General features: G+C 46.1%; 2 protein-coding genes across 5 annotated transcripts; one reads left to right on the forward strand and one right to left on the reverse strand.

Moving 5' to 3' along the window:
* The first annotated feature begins 11 nt into the window (after positions 1-11).
* EXOSC1 (exosome component 1) lies at positions 12-5,965 on the forward strand. Of its 4 annotated transcripts, XM_036336450.1 has the most exons (8): positions 14-175; positions 264-379; positions 2,506-2,580; positions 3,805-3,893; positions 4,451-4,484; positions 4,972-5,022; positions 5,154-5,238; positions 5,533-5,965. In XM_036336450.1, exons 1-8 carry the CDS (start codon positions 145-147, stop codon positions 5,637-5,639), a joined length of 588 nt encoding a protein of 195 aa, XP_036192343.1. In that variant the 5' UTR covers positions 14-144; the 3' UTR covers positions 5,640-5,965. The 4 variants fall into 4 exon arrangements, with proteins under 4 accessions (XP_036192344.1, XP_036192343.1, XP_036192346.1 ...); XM_036336453.1 differs by lacking the exon at positions 14-175 and having other exon boundaries at positions 305-379; positions 2,506-2,696; positions 4,451-4,491; XM_036336452.1 differs by lacking the exon at positions 14-175 and having other exon boundaries at positions 312-379; positions 4,451-4,491.
* A 2,285-nt stretch (positions 5,966-8,250) lies between these two features.
* PGAM1 (phosphoglycerate mutase 1) lies at positions 8,251-15,118 on the reverse strand. The gene is made up of 4 exons (XM_036336454.1): positions 14,925-15,118; positions 11,144-11,418; positions 10,221-10,401; positions 8,251-9,331 (listed from the first exon to the last, which is right to left on the reverse strand). Exons 1-4 carry the CDS (start codon positions 15,061-15,063, stop codon positions 9,162-9,164), a joined length of 765 nt encoding a protein of 254 aa, XP_036192347.1. The 5' UTR covers positions 15,064-15,118; the 3' UTR covers positions 8,251-9,161.
* Between the last annotated feature and the right edge of the window lie 4,164 nt (positions 15,119-19,282).

Consider the following 19,282-nt stretch of genomic DNA (forward strand, 5'->3'; position numbering starts at 1 on the left):
CATGTAGTTTACCCCTTCAGGAAGGCGCTGCGGGTCACGTGACAAACGCACCAATTGGCGCGTTTCTTATTGAGGCACTGCACCCGTGTTTTGGCCAATGAGAGTCCGTTTTCGTTTTCCTCCGGGCTTTGCGTAGTGGCTGTGATGGCGCCACCCGTGAGGTACTGCATCCCGGGTGAGTGAGCGTTAGGGACAGAGGCAGGAAGGCCGGATGGCCCACAGCTTCTGGGCACCCGTGGCTGATGCCGCGTTTTTTCCCGCAGGCGAACGTCTGTGTAACTTGGAGGAGGGCAGCCCAGGCAGCGGCACCTACACCCGGCATGGCTACATCTTTTCGTCTCTTGCTGGCTGCATGACGAAGAGCTGCGAGAACGGCGCGGTAAAGGGGGCGGCCCTCCATCTCCTCGGTCTCTGCCTTTCTCTTAGGCTGCCTTTCATTTCGGGGTCCTGGGGCAAGGGCACTGTGGACGCATCTCTAGCGCCTCACCAGGAAGAGTTGGTCTCTTAAGCTTCTTCCAGCTGCGGTCCCTGCTGCCGGGCACTTAGATGGCGCCAGGGTGCCCATCGTTTGGGGCACCCTTGGCTGTGTTGCTGGCACTCGGGGAAGGATGCTGGGGGAAGAGCAGAGGCCAGCTCAGCCCTCTGTGAGCTGACTGCTGCCCGCATGTTGCCTACTTCTCTGGTTCGTCCACATCCCCACCGCACTCTGCAGTCTGTCATACCGGCTTCCTTCAGCGTCGCTAGTGCCCTGAGCTCTCAGCCCCCGGCCCTGGTGCCACACCACCTGCCTGGTGCTCTTCCCTCCATAGCCTATGTAATCCCTGCCTGCCCTTCAGATCGCCTAAGTCAGTGGTTCTCAACCTTCCTAATGCCGCGACCCTTTAGTACAGTTCCTCATGTTGTGGTGACCCCCAACCATGAAATTATTTTCGTTGCTACTCATAACTGTAATTTTGCTACTGTTATGAATCGTAATGTAAATATCTGCTATGCAGGATGTATTTTCATTGCTATAAATTGAACATAATTAAAGCATAGTGATTAATTACAAAAACAATGTGTAATTATGTATGTGTTTTTCGATGTATGTGTTTCCCCGAAGGGGTCGCGACCCACAGGTTGAGAACCGCTGGCCTAAGTCTCACTCTCTCGGGGAAGCCCTCCTGGACCCTCTCCTTGAGGAAGGGAGTTTGGCTTTTGTTTGTTTAACACAAAGAATTGTACTCCTTTCCTTCCAAGCACTTATCTCAGCATAGAATTAAACAGTTACATGTTCCCCACCAGACTCTTTCCCGACTTGACTCTCAGATTCATGAAAGCAGGCCTCACCACCATACCTTCAGGGCACAGCACAAGGTAAATGCTCAGTCAACATTTGTTGAATGCACAAGTTCCAGAGCCGAACACAGTGTTAACTCAGGATCGGATACGCAGTCTTTGAAGGCGCAGGTAGGGACTAGAAAGAGGGTTCAGGATTAAAACACGTAGGCGCTGGCTAACTAGACCTTGATTCTGCTTTATCGAAGAAACACACTCTCTGGCTTCACGTTCTTCCTCATCTGTAAAGGGAGGCTTTTCATTCAGTTTTGGGAATGTCCTTAACATTGGTAAGTGTGTTCATTTCCTAGGTATGGACATCTGTTGAGCATGTTCATATGTCAGGCTCATGCTGACCTCTAGGGAAATGGTAATGAGCCAAATACACATGGTCTCTGCTATCAAAGGGCACAAACCCAAATTGTAAATACATAAATGCTCAAATTAACGTATGGTTACAAATGTGATGACTGCTTTAACAGAATACTACCGGGTGCCATGAGAACGTGTCATAGGTAAACCCAGCCTAGTTAGCGGAAGTGACATTTAACCAATCTAAAAGATAAATAGGAAGAGCTCAGTCCTGGCAAAAAGAACAGGTTGAACAGAGCTCCTGAGAGGGGAAGAAATTTAGTGAGCTGGTGAACTGAAGGCCAGGAGACCCGAACCATAATGAACAAGGGAGAAATTAAGAACAGATGAGGTTCAAAAATACTATCTACCATATACCAACAGCTAATACCATGCTCAAAGAGAAAACTCTACAAGTATTCCCTAAACCAGAAGCAAACAAGTATGACCACTATTATATAACATTTATTTGGAAATTCTAGCCTGTATAATGAAAAATAGAAAGAATAAGCAGTATAGCTTTGGAAGAAAGAGTCAAATTATCCATGATTATAGGCAAGAAATTTTATACCAAGTAATTCCAAGAAAGTCACACTCAAAAACTTGTTAGAACTGATCTGAAATGGTTAGATTATGTCTTCTAACAGCATCCTTTCTGTGGCCCTCCTATTTTCTAAAATTTCTAAGGCTTTCTGCTCTTTGCTACAAACGAATCTGTAGTCCATCTGCCCTCATAGGGTCAACTAAAGACCAAGACACTCCTATATTACACTTAGCCACAAATACCTCTACCCAAGGCTTAGCCAGGATACTCAGGTTTTATTGTTTTCCTTTCAGCTTCCTGTTGTGTCTGTGATGAGAGAAACAGAGTCCCAGTTACTGCCAGATGTGGGAGCTATTGTAACCTGTAAGGTAAGTTAGTTCTAACGTCGCTACTTAGGATACCCACATCCAGTGCTGACATCATGATCATTGTAGAACTGCACTGTTCAATATGGCAGCCACTAGCGACATATGGCCCTTTAAAAGTAAGTAAATTAAAATTTATTTATCAGCGCCCTAGATAAATAAATTTGGCTCATTAGATAGAGCGTCAGCCTGCTGGCTGAAAAGGTTCTGGGTTTGATTCCAGTCAAGGGCACATGCCTGGTTGTGGGCTCAGTCCCCAGTAGGGGGCATGCAGGAGGCAGCTGATCGGTTATTTTCTCTAATCATTGATGTTTCTATCTCTCTCCCTTCCTCTCTGAAATCAATAAAAAATATATATATTTTTGAAAAAATTTATCAGCTTCACTACCCGAATTTCAAATTCTTAATAGCTACGTGTGGTTAATGGTTATCATATTAGTCAACACAAAACATTTTTGTCACAGAAAATTTTACTGAACTGTGCCGGTCTAAAGATTTCTAGATAATGATCAAGGCAGCCAAGTTCAGGTTTGCATAGTTCTTTCATAGAACAGGTTCCCTTAGTATATAGTTTTACTTGTATGGGAAACGGGCTCCAAAAGGTAATAAGAAGGTGTATCTTTGAATATCTGAGATGAGACCTTTTTCTGCAGAAAAGTGAAAAACTTTATACTGTTGCATTCCTGTTAAATATAAAGTCTTTAGGATGTTCCACGGGAAGTACAAATTAATGCTATACTGATCAGTAACTCTAGTACATCATCCCACCCTCTGCCAGGTTACATTAACTTGGAGCTCTTGGTTTCTCTCTTTATAACTTGCTTCAGCCGAAAAATCTATGTGTAATTCTGAAAATAACTGGAGAGGCAGTGATCCAAATATCATGCAGCAGCTGAAATGTGGACTTAAATTCTATCCACTCTATAGGCCTCTTAGTAAGACCTGCTAAAGATCTCGATTTGCTATAATGCCCTGTGTCTATTTATATTAGACATCTGTGTTTTTCAAAATAATACTGTGCTATTTCATTTGATTCCTACAGTAATTCCATTGGCCAGAGTGGCTCTTATTCCACTTTATGCAAGGATAAGTAGGACTTAACTTGTCTTAAATTCTATACTTAGTAAGATTGCTTAGACTGAAATCCTGATAATTCCTAGTTTATTGCTGCCTCCTTGAGCTGACAACTGCTAATACTCTAATGCTGATCTTATCTCTGTTCCATAGGTCTCTAGCATAAATTCACGCTTTGCCAAAGTACACATCCTGTATGTGGGGTCCACACCACTTAAGAACTCTTTTCGAGGAACTATCCGGTAAGAAGTATTTTTGTCTTCACATTTGCCTCAGCACCTGGAATAAGATTGGAATTTTTATGAACAATTACAATTCCTCCTCCTGCTTATTTCTTTCCTCTCTGTACTTTGATTTGCCTCAGGTATTGTCCTAAGAAAATACTGTAATATATGAGTTGGCACAAAAGGAAAAAGTAATGAGAAAAGGCTTAAGAACAAAGCAAAAAGAACTGAGTTAAGCTAGAGATTAGCAGTGTAGGATAATTCAGATCAAAGTAGAAAACACTTTAGGACAATGGTTCTCAACCTGTGGGTCACGACCCCTTTGGGGGTTGAACAACCCTTTCACAGGGGTCACCTAAGACCATCGGAAAACACACATATAATTACATATTGTTTTTGTGATTAATCACTATGCTTTAATTATGTTCAATTTATAACAATGAAATTGGGGGTCACCACAACATGAGGAACTGTATTAAAGGGTCGCGGCATTAGGAAAGTTGAGAACCACTGGTCTTCAAGATAATTCTTTCTCACAGATAATTAATCTTTCTGTTAATTTTCCTTTTTTATAGCAAGGAAGATGTCCGAGCTACTGAAAAAGACAAGGTTGTTGGTTGGTTCTATTTTTTTTTGGCTTTAGGACTCAATCCTTTTAAATTATTCCAGCGAATTTTAAAGTTCTGTGGGAATGTGGAGTCCAAAGAATTTGAAGGTGTTCCCTACTGGAAAGTGTAGAATTCATCTCCCTGTTCGTTTCCTTTCCATGAGTTTTGTTTATCCTGTTCACCCGAGCAGGGCTGGTTTACTTTTTGCCTTTGAACCCAGGTATTCATTCATAGCTGTTTCCTCAGACTTACTCTGACCTACTCAATTACCTATTGCCCAAGTCAGATTCCTGATCGGGTTATTAGATTCAAAATCTTTCATTTATATGATGATGCTGTAGAAGGAATAGAAGTTGTTGGTTGTCTTGAGTAATAATGACGTCTACCCTCTGGTATTAGCAAATAGACTGAGTCTCCCAGAGGGGTTAATAGTTTCTTGTCGACCTAATCTAGAGCTATCATGTAACACTCCTGTTCTTTCTTTACAGGTTGAAATTTATAAGAGTTTTCGCCCAGGTGACATTGTATTGGCCAAAGTGGTATCCTTTATTTCCATCAGATTTGTGAGCCTTTGTCAAAAGAAGAAATGGAAGTAGAGATACAACTCAGGTGGCTATGGGAGGGAAGATTTATAAGCCGTCATTTTCCTTCACCCATGTTATGTGACTAGATCTCCCTAGGCGATGCACAGTCCAACTACCTCCTGACCACTGCCGAGAATGAACTAGGAGTGGTGGTGGCCCACAGTGAGTCAGGTGAGTTGGTCCATGCTTCCACATGCTTACCTTTCCCTGGAAGCTATGTTTGAGATTAGTCCATTGTTTCCTTTTGTTTGTCTTATTTTATAATTATTTAGGAAGCAATGTGAATGTAGATGCTGCTAAGATTAGAATGATTCTCTTATATAAATTAAGAAAAAGAGAATATCATAACTCCTGCTTATCCCTCCATAAGTCAGTAGAACAAACAAGGTTTTTTTCCATACGAGGGGAGGTTCACCAGGTACCTCAGTGACACTTCAGTTCATACCCAGCTGTTTTCCCTTTTAGGTGTCCAGATGGTTCCCATCAGCTGGTGTGAGATGCAGTGCCCGAAGACCCATACTAAAGAATTCCGGAAAGTGGCCCGAGTGCAGCCCGAGTTCTTGCAGACATAGGAAGCTACATTTTACCCCAAGGAGGGGTAAGCTGTTTCCAGGAGTACATGCTATGAAAGTCACAACAAGGTGCCATTGTTTTATTCACATTCCTGGGATCAGGCAACAACCAGCTCTAGAAGTGTCTGCCAGAAACTAACTCTGAAGGTGGAATATTTTTCTTGTGAACCTTTCAGTGGATTTCATTCTCCAGTGACAAATATTTCCTTTGGAGTCTACATAAGCCAACTGTACAATGTTGGAGATAGCCTATTCCTTCTGACAGTCTTATAAATACATAATTTTGCTGTGACACGAAACATTTTTATTAAAAATATTTTATGGTTTCTGTTGTCTTGAGTTGGGAAAGGAATCTAAATGGTGCCATGACGTGGAGCAGGGGTTTGCCCGGTGGCATCCAATAACTGACATGTGTCAAGTGCATGCCTGCCCTGGACAAAGCCTGATCTCAGATGTTTTTTATTTTTTATGTTCTCTTTTAAGTACTTTTGCTAATTGAATACTTACTATATGCCAGGCACTAGGTCAAGCACTTTATATACATTCCCTCATTTAGAGAGAATATGGTTTCCTGACTATTATAGGACACGTGGTGATTCAGGTAGCATGGGGTAGTTGTGAAGTTAAGTGGTAATCATAGTGTTACTGATAGGTGAGAACTCCAGGAAAAGTTTGTTAAATCTGAATTGAAAACAGGGATGCGGCACTATCATGTGAGGAGGTCAGGAAGGCATCTGTGACAGGAGGTAAAGGAATTAAAGAACTTAGGTAGAAGTGAGGATATTCAGGGCAGAGAGAAGCCCAAGCAACGTGCTGAAACAAACGAACACGTTTGAGGATGAGAATGGCATGAAGGTTAAGCATGGAGAGGTTACACAGGGAATGGACGGAGCGTGAATTATATGAGATGTTAACTCATCTTGAGGTGTTAACTCAGGGATCCCACATCTTTTGTGTGTAGTGAGAGTGATTGAGGGTGAGCTTTGGAGTCAAGTCTCCAGTTCTAGCCTTGAGCAGTTTAGGTGGTTTTGTTATTTTGTTTTTAATCCTCACCTAAGGATATATTTTTCCAATGATTTTTAGACAAGAGTGGAAGGGAGGGGGAGAGACAGAGACACATCCATTGGTTGCCTCCTGCATGCACATGACCAGGGCCAGGGATCCAGCCTGCACCCAAGATATGTGCCTAGGGTTACTATGTAGTCAAATAAAAACTAAACCTTGATTTAGTTGAACTAACGTCCTTCACCTGTTTCAGTATTTAGTAGCACATCTGGCAAGTTTCCACATATCTTTCAGCCCATTTTCTTCTCTGTAATCTGGGGATACCAGACCTTTCAGAGGTTGTCGGGATCAGAGATTGGCTGGCACAGAGGAGCTTCATTCTAGCTTAACAGATGTCACTTTTTTTTTTTTAATATATTTTATTGATTTTTTACAGAGAAGAAGGGAGAGGGAAGAGAGAGGGATAGAGAGTTACAAACATTGATGAGAGAGAAACATCGATCAGCTGCCTCCTGCACACTCCCCACTGGGGATGAGCCCGCAACCAAGTGCCCCTGACTGGAATCGAACCTGGGACCCTTCATTCCACAGGCCAACGCTCTATCCACTGAGCCAAACTGGTTAGGGCAACAGATGTCACTTTTTCCTAGTCGACAAGAAAGGTCTTACAGGCTTTCTCATGTTCCAGTGACCTTTTCAAAGGCCTGAGAAGGTAAATGTGAGCATCCCTTCCCAATTGTGTATATAATGTAATTATTCTTCTGCATCGTCATTTTATGAGGTTTTGTGTAATTTTTGAGGATACTGACTGACAGGGCTAACCTTCAGGGCCCAGCTCTGGCCTAGTGACTCAGTTGGTTGGAGCATCTTCCCGATATTACAAGGTTGAGGGTTTGATCCCTAGTCTGGGCACGTAAGAACCAACCAATGAATGCCTAAATAGGTGGAACAGCAAGTTGATGTTTCTCTCTCCCCCTTCCTCTCTAAAACTGGTAAATAAACATTGGCCATTTTGGCTCAGTGTTAAGTCTCAGCCCGAGGACCAAAGGGCACTTCCCTCGGTTGCAGGTTTCCCAGCCCCGGGAGGGGTGCTGGGGAGTATGGGTGCTAGGAGGGCATGTGGGAGGCAACAACCAATGTTTCTCTCCCCCTCCTCCCTCCCACTCTAGAAATCAATTGAAAATATCCTTGGGTGAGAATTAAAAAAAACTTTAGGCCAAAAAGAAAAGTGTGAATCAAGTCTACAACTTACTTAATAGAAAAGGATTGTTTTTTTAAAAATCTGGCCAAGCCTTTACCTTACTCTAGAGAGCACAATAGTTTCCAGATTTGACTTTCCAGTCAAGGAGTATCTGGTAACCAGCACCACTGAGCAAGAGCTGTAGAGACAACAGGAGTGGAGAGCTCAGCCAAGACCTCCCCCAACCCCTCCAGCCTGACGTGGAAAACCTAGTAATACACAATTTTGAACCAGGCTGTGTCAAGTTGTGACTGGTTGTCCTTAAGCTCTTGATCTGTCATACAAGGACTTGGGTAATGAAACATTTCAAGTTGAATGTTCAAGCTGATTTCCTCAGACAAGAGAGATTACACATCACACAGAAAATATTGCACATCACTCCTTTATTATACTGATCTGAAAAAGACTTAGTAGTTATGCTCAAAATGGGCCCACGTGGCAGGGCCAAGCAACTGGAACATGATTCAGAACTCACACAGTAAAAGACACACCTGGACATGATCAAGAGACATTTCACTGCCAAGAGACAATAATGCCAGTGCTGGGGAGGGATTCTAAAACACAGCAGGATAACTCCTACAAGTCAAGGAGCCCATCCCACCTTGGTGTGAGGAATGGCTTATTTTGTGATGGCCACATGTGGGAATAGTTCAACCGCCACTGAAAACCCCAGAGGGTTTTGTTTCTTATTATTTTATATAGAGAGGCTTTTTTTTTTGTAAAAGTAAATGCAACACATAAACATTCAGGATTGATCCCGATCTTCTGGAGCCAGCTTTTCTGGGGTCAAGGAGGAAATGTTTGTTTGAATCACCAGGCATTCATCTTCCACTGGAATGACTAGAGCCCCCAGTCAGTTCACCTGACTGCAGAATAGCACAGGACTGCTCTCAGGAACACAGAGGCTCTCTTGCCTCTCATTGGTCACGCCTTAACATGGCTCCTCCTTATCCCCCTACTTTCAAGCAGGCCCTTAGTAATAAACAAAACACTAGCAAAAAAACAAGAGTTATTACCTCTGGACTCTTAGACAAGAGTCTCCGTCGGCTTAGACTGAGGACCCGTGCCCCCGAAGGGCCATTCTGACTGGATTGTATGAAGGGAGTGGGTGCAGGAGACAAAATGGCTAACACAAAATTGGGAGCCACCAGTCCCCATCCGCAGCTACAACCTAAGATGCCTACAGATGTGGTCAGTGTGACATGTGCACAGGAGAGATGCAGAGGAATGGGATGGGAGGGAGGGTGTCCTAGGGAAAGTCGTCTGCCCGCTCGCCTTCACTTCTTGGCCTTGCCCTGGGCAGCCACAGCCTCCATGGCTTTGCGCACGGTCTCTTCATCCCCCAGGAACTGCATGGGCTTGATGGGCTTCAAGTTCTTGTCTAATTCATAGACAATGGGAATACCAGTCGGCAGGTTCAGCTCCATTATAGCCTCTTCAGAAAGACCTGAAAATACCCACCATGATTAGCCACACAAGACAGGACTCCACCATACCTCTTAGGTTCACTATTTATCCTCCAGGTGACAAAGGCTTTGGTTGGAATTAAAACAAAATGCCCTTTCTTATGTTTGAAATAGCTATAATGATCTGTACCATATAGATGGATCTCCTAACACATACCCCTAATATTTATTTCTGAGCCATTGAACAGCAGGAAAAAGTATGAAAGGTGTGTACCGCAGATCTCTTTCCCAAAGTGGGGTCCAGAAGCCCACAGTAGGGCGGGACTTAAATACAGCTCAAATGTCCTATGTAGTCCATCCAGCCTGCAAAAAATCAGCAGATCTGGCCTCTAGGGCCTCAGGTGAAACAACTGAAGATGCAAATTGAGATTCATGTGTGAAACTGTACCAGGTTGTGATTAAGGAAAATTTTAGCAGCAGTTTCAACTGGCAATCCTAGTCCACTGTACCAGGTTGTGATTAAGGAAAATTTTAGCAGCAGTTTCAACTGGCAATCCTAGTCCACTGTACCAGGCTGTGATTAAGGAAAATTTTAGCAGCAGTTTCAACTGGCAATCCTAGTCCAGAAGTGGGCATCTCGAACTGTAATGTGTATCTGAATCACCTGGGTGATAGATGCACTTCTGAATCAGGTCTGAAGTGGGGCCTGAGGTTTTGCATGTGTAACAGGCACCCAGGGTTCCGGCCCCCTCTGCTTCTCCAGAAGGTACTGAGGAACAGGGGATAGGTTGTTTCCTCCAGGAACCAATCAGACTCTTTCAATATGTCCAGCTCTTTCCAGGTTTCCTTCATACCAAGTAACTAAATCCCCGATTAGTGTCAGTTCTCCTTTACCCCTCCTTGAGGGCCCCTCTGAAAAAACGTACATACCTTCCAGATGTTTGACAATGCCCCGAAGGCTGTTGCCATGGGCTGCAATCAGTACCCGTTTCCCCTCCTTAATCTGGGGCACTATTTCTTCATTCCAAAAGGGCAGAGCTCTGGCAATAGTGTCCTTCAGACTCTCACAGGAGGGTAGCTGATCTTCAGTGAGGTCTGCATACCTGCGATCCTAAACAAAAAAAATCCAACCTCACCAGTTATTAGCAGTTGTATCTGTTCTGCCCATTCCTCATCCCCTAAGGGGTCAAAGTGATGGGTCTCTCCCCAGAGCACAAAATGCAGCTGAGAGCCTGCGAAAGAGATAATCATTACCCTGCCCCTTTCTCCCCATCACCCACTACTAGAAAATCTAACAGTTCAAAGAAAATACAGAAAAGGAGAAAAAGGCTCTTCCCAATTCATTTTATCTTACAATTGGCTTAGGAAGGCCCTACACCTATAGATAGGTTTTACAAACTATGGCAGTGGAGATATAAAAAAAAGGTATAAATTGTTTTTACATAACATAAACAATCAACTAAGTCTTTTAACAAGTGAAGGCCATTCCTTGGAGAAAGGGGATTACATATAATTTATGAACTGTTTTATCATAAACTACAAACTCAATAGGACTACACCACACTAATAAAAGCTAGAGTGAGGCCCAGATGCCCTGGCCGGTGGGGCTGGGTGGTTAGAGTGCCGGCCCACCAAGAGTCGAGGGTTCTACCCAGCGTGCGGGAGGCAACCAATCGATGTGTCTCTTTCACATTGCTATTGCTCTCTCTTCCCCTCTCCCTTCCACTCTCTCTCAAAATCACTGGAAAATATCCTCGGATGAGTAATAACCCCTCTCCCCCCCAAAAAAGAGTGGCCCAGATTCTAATCCCCCGGTCCTAGGTTGAGTAACCCAAACCTCAGTTTGTACGTACCTTACTGATGTTGCTGTAGAAGGGATGGTCGGGCTCCATCGGTGGTGGTGGGATATCGTAAGAGCGCCTCCAGATCTTTACCTGGGCCTCGCCATGCTTGGCAGCAGTTTCTGCTTTGTTAAGACCAGTCAGACCCCCATAGTGCCGCTCATTGAGACGCCAGGTCCTCACTACAGGCAGCCACATCTGGTCAATGGCATCCAGCACAGTCCAGAGCGTCCGAATTGCTCTCTTCTGCACTGAGGTGAAGCAGATGTCAAACTCATAGCCGGCATCTAGAAATTGTAAGTTCAAAGAGGTAAGCTAATCAGGTCCACTCTGGAGTCAGAATTTTCTTATATATATGTACGGTAGTCCAAATGAAAAATATTTGGCAAATATTTCATTTTGTATACACTAGCAGGAAAAGCAATGTTCTACCTTCAGGAAGATAAAATTCGTTGACTTACGTTACAGTTGACGAAGTACCTTCCACAATTCTTTCAAGAAAAGGATCCCAAAAACTTGGAATCTCTTAATAAATAAAATTTATAGAGGGCTCACCATCTATCAGGCACTGGACTAAGTAATTAGTGTTTTATTTAGTCTTCATAACAATCCTATGAGGTTACAATCCTTAAAACCTATTCTACCAGATAAGAAAAATATAGACTAGATGAGTTAAGCAAATTATGCAAAGACACAGCTATTACCTGAGAGATTAAAACCCAGGCTGTGTGTGATTCCAAAATCCAACTTATAACCACATCTCTAGCTTCCTCATCTCTAAGGTTCCTGATGTTTGTATTTTAGTTAGAACTATCACTTCTGACTGATAATTACTAATATATTTCAGCCCTCTCTAACCTCTGGTCTAGGGTAAGTTTGATTTTTGAACTCCCAACAATTAGGACTCAGCAAGGGCTCCTAAAGGATGCTGATAAAACTTTGTTGCATGAAAGTAGTATTTTCACTGTACATTGGAAATCACATCACAACCTCTTCGTCCACGGTTCCTTTCTTCCGTATCATTGTCAGCCTACTCCTGAGTACCCTGAGAAATATACATACCTAGGTCATCTGTTAAACCAAGGTTAGGAGATACCACCCCCGGGAGAGAGAGCAAATGCTGTGCACTGCCTGACTCATGTACACACAAATCTCCCCTCCACACAGTAGTTACTGAGGAGTGGCAGTCAGGAGCTATGTTGGCCCAACAAGTAGGTTACAATGATTAACCTTACTTCATGTTTCATGGATATTATTCTCCCCCCCACTGTAAGGGGGAATGTGGCCCTTTCCTTATTATGTAGTAGCCCAGGGAATCGGTCTTTTCCTCCATGAGGCTACAAGACCCTCTTTGAAATTCAGACTTTCCTGAGTACTGCCTCATACTGAAGTTGCCAACAGTCATTAATGAAATGTGAAGCGAATTTTCCTGCCAGTCATTCAACTGAGAAGGGGCCAATAAGAACTATACTGATCGGGGAAGAGGCTTAGTCACTAGGAAACCACCATCGTCCACAAGGGAATAGGACACAGAGCTCATCACTGAGCCTCAGAACAAGTCCTCGTAGGCTCAGTTACCATCTCCTCCTAACCTTAAGGGAAGGGAGGGCGCCCCCCAAAAGAGCTGAGTCAGTAGGAAGCAACTACCCATAGTGCAAGCCTCCCATCTGAAAACCTACTGGTTATTTCACTGCAATTATTTTCAAGGGCAATGGAATACACAAATGGGGTACACACATGGGTCCCCAAGGAGAAAAGCATTTCCCCTTAGGACTCTTAATAGACTTCCTAAAGCTTATTCCTTTATCTTGCCCATCAAGCAAAAGCATAGTCGAGGACACTCTCAGGGATGGATTTGCCGGTGTGGTGTGGTGTGGGGTGGGGTGGGGTGGTGTGGAGTGCGGGGTGGGATGGTGTGGGGTGTGGGGTGGTGTGTGTGGACTCCATCCTCCCCCAGGAGTAAGACTGCGTGGGGCAACTCAGTTCTCACTAGCTTCCTCCTGAAACCAGATTCGTCTATAAATCCTACTATCACTTAAAGGCCTGGTAAATTTAATGTGTTTATTCTAGGTCTTTTGTATTATTAGATAATTAATAATGGTCTTCATCATTCAGAGTTTCCGCTTTTAGTCTTTCATTTATTAATATAATAATCTGTGATGCCCATAATAGGTATTAAGATTTTAAACGGGACTTTTTAAAACTAATCCTACCAACATTTACTTAAAAATAAATAGGCCGAGACTGGTTTGGCTCAGTGGATAGAGCGTCAGCCTGCGGACTGAAAGGTCCCAGGTTCGATTCCGGTCAAGGGCATGTACCTGGGTTGCAGGCATATCCCCAGTAGGAGATGTGCAGGAGGCAGCTGATCGATGTTTCTAACTCTCTATCTCTCCCCCTTCCTCTCTGTAAAAAATCAATAAAATATATTTTTTTAAAAAAACTGAAATAGGCTCTGTTATTTTAAGAGAGATTACAAATTCAACCTTTTGACCAGTCTTAGAGGACAGCCACAATGTCTGTCCTGGGCTAATCAGCAAACCACCACAGACCCAGACAGTTCTTTCTGGCGGCTGCAGGGGAGAAAATGGCCTCCTTCGCCAGCACTTTCCTTTTCCCCGCCCCCCCTACACAGTATGAGACCATCCCCAAGTATCCACGCGCCTGCAGCAAGACTGCATTTCCCACACTTTCCAAACCTTTGCTCTATTTCCAAAGGATCCACAGTGAAGGCAAGAAGCTAGAGAGAGCAACCTGGGGCCAAACACCTGTCCCACATCAACCAGGCATCAGTGACCTGGTTTCTTTGTCCAGGGGTGAGAAGGGAGCAAGGCCAGACCTAGCCAAGCACCTCCTCAGTCCAAAGATTCTTTGGCTGCTGGCAGCAGGGAATGCTCCCTCACCAGCATTCCAAAATCACAGCCCTGCCTGCCACTGGGGCAACCCTGCTGGGCAAGCTTATCTACGGCCACATCCACCTTTGCCCCGTGTCCTTGGCCAGCAGCCTACCAGCTCCTCACACCTTCCCCTTACTCAACCCAGAACTTAAGCCAATGCACTGGACTAAGAAGATATGACCTTGGACAAGTCATCTTTCCAGTCCTCACTATCCCAGCTCTAAGAGGGCCAGGAAAGGATGGGAAGGAGGGGCAGAACCTCTGTGTATATACGGGGCTGTGGAGAGGATCGACTCAACTCATTCATTCATCCATTCATTCGCTCAATTACATTTGCGGATGCATTTTGTGTACAGCATTTGTAGAACGCCGCTGAGCAGCAAAGGCCTACACAAGAAAGGGATGTCTTGGTGAACTGATGCCTGCTGGACTCCCCCCACCCCCCGCCCCAGCAAAGCGTCACTCCTCCCACAGCGGGAGATAAGCGTGTGCCTTGTGGCTTCACTAGGCTCTACAGCAGCCTCTAGAGGAGGCTTGGTTACGGATGCTGAGAGACACCGGGCATCCAATGTAACAACCCGTCCGGGAGTTACTAAATGCTCAGACCAGAAAGGAGAATTTCGCAAGGCGACGTCGCGGAGAGCACCGCCGGCTGCCGGGTGGCCGCCCCGGGTCCACTTCCTGGCACGAGGCCCCCACGCTCTCCTGGGTGACCTTGAGCAAGTCGATTCCCCACCCTGGGCCCATTTTCTCAACTGCAAAACACACGGCTGGAGAGATGAAGCCCAGGGTCTCGGCCCGCTCCGGGAGGGCGCGGGGACGAGCCAGGCGGCCCTGATGGAGCAGTGCACGCCCGGGCCTTCGCACCCCCACCCACAGCCGGGCCCGCTCCGCACCTCGCAGCGCCTGCCCGCCGCGCTTCGCCTCCTCGTGCCCAGCCGGGCTCAGGTCCGCGTCGTACCAGCCGCTGAAGCGGTTCTCCAGGTTCCACGCGCTCTCGCCGTGCCGGATCAGCACCAGCTTGTAGGCAGCCATGGTGGCGGTTCCGAGTGCCGAGCAGACTGAGGCTCGCTGAGATTCCGGAGTGGCGAGCCCGCCCCAGCTCCCGCCCCCGCCCCCGGCCGCGCCTGCGCACTCGCACCCTAAATCTTTCCACTCGCTGGGAACCACCGTCCGCCTGCCGGGTGTGCGCATGCGTCCCACGCCGGCGCCGCGGCCCCGCGGGGAGGGGGGTGAACCGTGGCGCGCTAGGGCGCATGCGGTCCCCGCCGACCGCCCCGCGGCCGCCGCGCCAGTCACGGAGCGCACGTAAGCGCCCGGGCCGGCGGGACCCGTGGGCGGCCCTGGGGCGTGGCTGCCGGCTGGAGTGTGGGAAACACACCCTGCCCTCCCAGTAGAGCGATCATTCATTCATAAGCCTTTCGTTGTCGTAAAATGGCCCTTATCATTTGAATCGCACTTAGCTCCGCCACACGCAGATTTTGAATCATACACGAATCTTCACGCTTTCAGTTCATTTGCTCTGCATCTTTGGGCAGTTCGTGTACCCTCGCCCAGCCTCATCTGTAAACGGGCATCATAAACGCTTAGCTCGTGCCTACCTGGAAGATGATCGGTAAATAGTTGTATTGCTGTCATTCCCGTGGACACTGGTCTATTTTACACCTGAGGAAACTGGCTTTGACTGCAGGTTCCAAAGCCATGCTCTTTTTAAAATATAGATAGATAGATAGATAGATAGATAGATAGATAGATTATTGATTTTAGAGAGAAAGGGAGAGGGAGAGAGATGGAAACATCAATGATGAGAGAGAATCATTGATTGGCTGCCTCCTGCACGCCCCCTATTGAGGATGGAGCCGGGCCGTGTGCCCTGACCTGGATTCGAGCTGGGGACCCTATGCTCTATGTGCACTGAGCAAACCCACAGCTAAAGCCATGCTCTTTTGAACCAGAGCTGTTTATCCCACACTTCCTAGTTTCTCACAGCCTTTAGTCCCCCTGGACCTCCAACAGAGAAGCAAATAAACCCTAACACCCTTCCAAACATCCCGGAAAGTGGAGTCTCCGCCTGTTCCTCCCCTACACCCAATTAGCAGGTTATATATGTGCTTATCTGGACAGCTCTGTGCTGCCCATGCCAGAGTGAAATTGTGCTGTATTTTGACAGAGTCTAGAAAAGTTTTTAACACATATTTATGAAGCAAATACTATGTGCCAGGCAGTGTTATAAGTGCTTTACAAACCTTAACTCATTTGCTCTTCATATCCTCATAAGGATCCTATGAAGCAGGTTTTCCCATTACTGATGAGGAAAGTGAGAGATGAGGTCATTTGTCCAAGGTTACAGGAACCAGGATTCAAGCCCAGGCTGGCTGGCTCTCAAATCCAAGCACACATAAGCCTGGCTTGTAGATAAATCATCATAATAGCCACTGTTTGTTTAGTGTGTCAAGTTTTTACTGTATTATCTCAACCCTCCAGCAATGTGTACAATGTAGGGACTGTTATAGCTCCATTCCACAGACAAGGAAACTGGGATCCAGAGTAATAATTTGTCCAAAGTCACATCTCAGAAGTGGACGAGAAACCAGGATTCAAACCCAAGTGGTCCAATTGCCTAGTACAGGGGTGGGCAAACTTTTTGACTCGAGGGCCACAATGGGTTCTTAAACTGGACTCAGAAGAAGGAGCTGCGGCCGAGTTTCCCGACGTTGCCATGTTAACACTGCTGCTGGTGAAGGAGCAGAGGAGAGAGCAAGAGAACCCTCCGCTCTTTTGGCTCTGCGGGCCGGACAGAACAGCCGAACGGGCCAGATCCGGCCCGCGGGCCGTAGTTTGCCCAAGGCTGGCCTAGTATGTACTCTAACCACAATGCTCCACTGCTTCTATCCTCTGCAGCGGGGAGAAGATGGAATTCACTGACTGGGATGAATCCTGCATGAAAAGCTGTACCTGGGGCTCACAAAAATCCCAGGGCTGCAAAGTAAGAACCGTGTGGAAGGACTCCAGGTGTGACTTCCTCTTAGGAAGTTCTCCCTCTGGTCATTCCTGCTGCTTGGTCATCCCAGCCCTGATGCCCAGGACCGCCAAGGAAGAGCTTAACATTGGCTTTTCAGACTACACTTTTTGTCCCTCTGCCTTGGCCCTACTGTACCCTCCCAGTCTAACTCCTACCATGTTCCTTTCTCCTCGCCCTGCTCTCTGCTTCTATTCAAGATTTCTATGCTTATGTCTAGCCAGGACCTCACATTTCTACAATGAGTAGAAAGTGTGAGAAGGGGAAATCTGAGTTCAAATACGTCTCTGTTTCTGCTTAACTGTGGGGCCTAAGATGAGTGGCTTAACGTCTCATGCTCAGTTTCCCCATCTGTAAACTGGGTCAATAATCCTATATAATAAAAGCCTAATATGCTAAGTGTCCAGTCATCTGGTCGGCTGTTCAACCAATCAAAGCATAATATGCTAATGATATGCTAAGACTGCTCAACCGCTCCCTATAACGTGCACTGACCACCAGGGGGCAGACGCTCCAACTGGTAAGCTAGATAGCTGCTGGGATCCGGCCAATCAGGACTGAGCAAGATGGGCCGGACACACCCTGGAGCCCTCCTGCAGTCCCTCCCTGGCTGGCCAACCTCCCTCATCCCTCCCCAGTCCGATAGTGCACTGGCGGGGTCCCTCGGCCTGGCCTGCGCCATCTCACAATCCAGGACCCCTCAAGGGGTGTTGGAGAGTTGGTTTTGACCTGATCCCACAGGCCAGGCCGAGGGACCCCACTGGTGCACGAATTCGTGCACTAGGCCTCTAGTCATATTTATATGATTATGTTGTGAGAAATAAAAGAGATGATGTGTGGGAAGCACTTAGCTCTGTACCTGGTAAATAGCCATAAATAATAATAAATATATTATTAACATATTAATAAACATTATTAGCAGTGTGAGCAAGGAGGCAAAAAAAAAAAAAAAGATTTAATGAAGGGCACCATTTCAAAGGATGTGAGTCTGGAGGTCCATGGACAGACTTCCCTTCCAGAAGGATGCCTGGCAGGGGAGGGCTTGCTCAATGGGGTTGGAACTGAGATAAGTAGGACACTTTGGGCAGGAGGCCAGGGGCATCTGTGCCAGCAGCCCTGAGAAGGAGCTCAGGAATCCCTCTGCCTCCTGAAGGAGTCTCTCATCTCCTTGGAATCTGAGGAACTCTGATAATTTTACAAACCTCACAGGATATCTGCTTTGATCATCAGAGTTTTGTGAGGGGTTTTAATGCATGCATCAGATCTACTCAAATAGAAATTCCTTGAGGATGGGCATATGCACTGAGCATGATGCCTTTCCCTTGATAGATTCCCTCAGGATCCCTGAGTGTCTGACCTGGAAGGGACCTTGAAAATCCTCAACTGCAAGCCCCCACCTCCTGGCATCCCCAGTTCTCATGTAACAGATGAGGAAAGTGAGGTGAACCTTTCAGAAGAGCAGGAGATAAGCAGGGACCATGATCATCAGTAAGAAGTTAGAGATGACCAAGGATAAGGGCCCCCAAGTTGGGGCTTGCTGTGTCAGGAAAAGAGAGGCAGGAGGAGAGAGAGAGAGAGAGAGAGAGAGAGAGAGAGAGAGAGAGAGAGAGAGAGAGAGAGAGAGAGAGAGAGAGAGAGAGAGAGAGAGAGAGAGAGAGAGAGGAGGAGAGAGGAGAGAAGGACCGTTGTGAGGACCGTCAAAACTTTGCAGATGGAAGCCATGATTCCTGGGCAGAGATGGGGATCCATTCAACATCTATTGCAGCATCAGAAATCTGGGAAGAGCCCTAGCTGGTTTGGCTCGGTGGACAGAGCATCAGCCTGCGGACTGAAGGGTCCCATGTTCGATTCTGGTCAAGGGCACATGCCCAGGTTGCAGGCTTGATCTCCAAAAGGGGGCGTGCAGAAGGCAGCCAATCAGTGATTCTCTCTCATCATTGATGTTTCTATCTCTCTCTCCCTCTGCCTTCCTCTCTGAAATAAATAAAAATATATTAAAAAAAAAAAAAAAGAAATCTGGGAAGAAACTTAGAGCCTATCAAGCCAAGGTGAGTTCTCAAATGTCAGTAAGGGTGAGGATAAACCAGTGTGTTTTGCCTGCCACTACATTTTTTTCTTTACTTTTAACTGTTATCTCTACTGAACACAAGGCACACAGACATGTGCCAGGCTGATTCCTGGGTTGAGTCTGGGTGCATTCACGTATCCTGAGAACAAAGTAAGTGCAAGGGGCTC

This window comes from Myotis myotis, unplaced genomic scaffold, assembly GCF_014108235.1.
Source record: "Myotis myotis isolate mMyoMyo1 unplaced genomic scaffold, mMyoMyo1.p scaffold_m19_p_15, whole genome shotgun sequence".
Taxonomy (NCBI): Eukaryota; Metazoa; Chordata; class Mammalia; order Chiroptera; family Vespertilionidae; genus Myotis; species Myotis myotis.